Source organism: Merops nubicus, unplaced genomic scaffold (genome assembly GCF_000691845.1).
Source record: "Merops nubicus isolate BGI_N331 unplaced genomic scaffold, ASM69184v1 scaffold29897, whole genome shotgun sequence".
In the NCBI taxonomy this organism is placed as follows: domain Eukaryota; kingdom Metazoa; phylum Chordata; class Aves; order Coraciiformes; family Meropidae; genus Merops; species Merops nubicus.
In genome coordinates, this window is record NW_008618829.1 from 1,326 (window position 1) to 3,337 (window position 2,012).

Here is a 2,012-nt window from a genome sequence, read left to right on the forward strand (position 1 = left end):
GTTGGGAACCTGGCCAGGGCTCACCAGCTCCCCAGTGCCACCTGGCCACGAGCCAGGAAGAATTTCATCAAGGGAAACCTCAACGATGGGCGCCAGGAGACCCTGGAGGCCGCCGAGTCGGACTGTACGGTGGAGAACGTCAACCTCTCTCCGTGCCTTAGCGAAGAGCTGCTGGATGCGGGACTGGATATTCTCATCACCTCCAATCTCAGGGAGAAAACGGAGTCTGAGCTGAGATTTGAGGAGGATGAGCGCTGGGTGATGATGGAGGAGTGGGAGGAGACGACACTGTCAGAGAGAGGAAAGGCTGTTCTGGTGGCAGAGGAGAAGAAGAGCTGTTGCTTGGCAGATATTTCTGAGGAAAAGGAGCAATTTGCTGCTCCTGTGGACAGCTCTGCCCCCAGCCAGGGGACCTCCCGATCCTGTGGGTCCCCCGGGGGTGCTGGTGGCCCGTGCTGTACCGAGGACGCCGCGGTGCAGTGTGAGGCTGAGGACCTCGCTCCGGGTTCGGAGCGCTCGGCCAGCCCCACGGTCCCCGACTTGTCCGACACCGAGTCGGTGCAGATGTTCCTGGAGCTGGAAGAGCAGTGCTTGAATGAGGATGTGGGTGATGGGGCTGGGCCTGACCATGTGGAGGTTCAGGTCTCCCCGATGGACTCGGAGGGGCTGGACCCAGATTCGGCCAAGCTGGCCGGGGCGGGGGTGGAAGCGTGTCAGCGAACGGCCCCTCTGGACATCAGCGCTTCGGACTCTGCCGTCGTGTCGGACCTGGAGGACTTTGATGTCACCTGCAGCTCGCAGATGCTGAGTGCCCTGGAGCCAGCGACAGAGCCCTTCTCAGAAAGGGACACCTCGGCTGTCACCCCGACAGACTCAGATGGAGGGGTCTCACCCAGCCCTGTCGCCACAGTGGGGCCGGGCTCCCTCCGGCAGCGCTCTCCGGCTGCAGGGGAGGAGGGTGAACCTGACCCACTGGGGGACCCAGAGCTTATGGACTGTTGTGAGGTGCTGGTGGCTGGTGGGATGGCATCTCCTGAGATTGTTGCACATCCAGCTTCTGACCTGGAGGGAGCTGGTTACCCCAGTGCTCCAGTGGGGTGGGGTGAAGGTAACCAAGACTTAGTGGTCCCTGATGGTGAAGTGTCACAGCTTCCCGAGGAGACCTGTCCTGGCCAAGTGTCCCCGGCTGGGCTGTCCCCCTGCCAGCCCCCAGCTCCTGATGAGGCTGATGTGGAGGTGACGGATCCGTTCAGGATCCATCACCTTCTGCCTAGAAGTACTGAGGATACCAACTGGGATGTCCCAGAACTGGTTTCTGAGGATGAAGCCACAGATTTGGGAGTAGAGAGTGATGGAGCTGAGGGCCAGACTGATCTGGCAGAAAGGGAGGATGCTCACCATGGTTCTCTGCTGCCTTTCCACACCAGCTCTGCATCAGAGTTGGGCTCCATGGCTCCAATCACATCCCCAGCACCTGTTGAGGACCTCCCGTGGGAAACGGTTCCCCTGGGCCAGGGCCTGTCTCTGGGAGGGGCTGCCCATGCCGAGGGGTCCCCAGTGGAGGTGGCTGTAACACACAGGGAGGCACCAGCAGCCATCCTGCAGCCAGGAGACCTGGACCTGCTGTTTGCCCGTGGCTGGGAGGACAGGCCGGTGGCACAGTGCCATCCCACAGTGCTGGGTGAGGGGGTCCCACGAGCTGCCAGCCCGGCCGTTCTAGAAGAGCCTCCCAGCACGTCTCCCACTGTGGGGCAGCCTGTTCTTAACGCCATCCTGTGGGATGTTGGGGAGCTTTCTACTCCAGCACCAGGGGATGTGGCTGTCCCAGAGCCCCAGGCTCAGGAGACCCCACCAGCTACTGAGGATCTTACCATGGATGCTGAGGAACCATGTATTGAGTACCCACCTGCAGATGCCACCACCAGTGCCGTGTCCTTGGCGGTGGAAGAGCTTCTGGACGCCCCACCACCATTTGCTGATGTGCCTGTGGCTGCTGTGCGACCACCAAACGG

General features: G+C 61.6%; 1 protein-coding gene across 1 annotated transcript in view; it reads left to right on the forward strand.

Moving 5' to 3' along the window:
- LOC103776095 (microtubule-actin cross-linking factor 1-like) overlaps nucleotides 1–2,012 on the forward strand; it is a 23,336-nt gene that overhangs the window by 710 nt on the left and 20,614 nt on the right. The window contains 1 exon segment of the mRNA XM_008943591.1: nucleotides 1–1,995. This exon segment is cut by the window's left edge and continues 59 nt beyond it. Coding sequence (XP_008941839.1) covers nucleotides 1–1,995 — 1,995 coding nt within the window.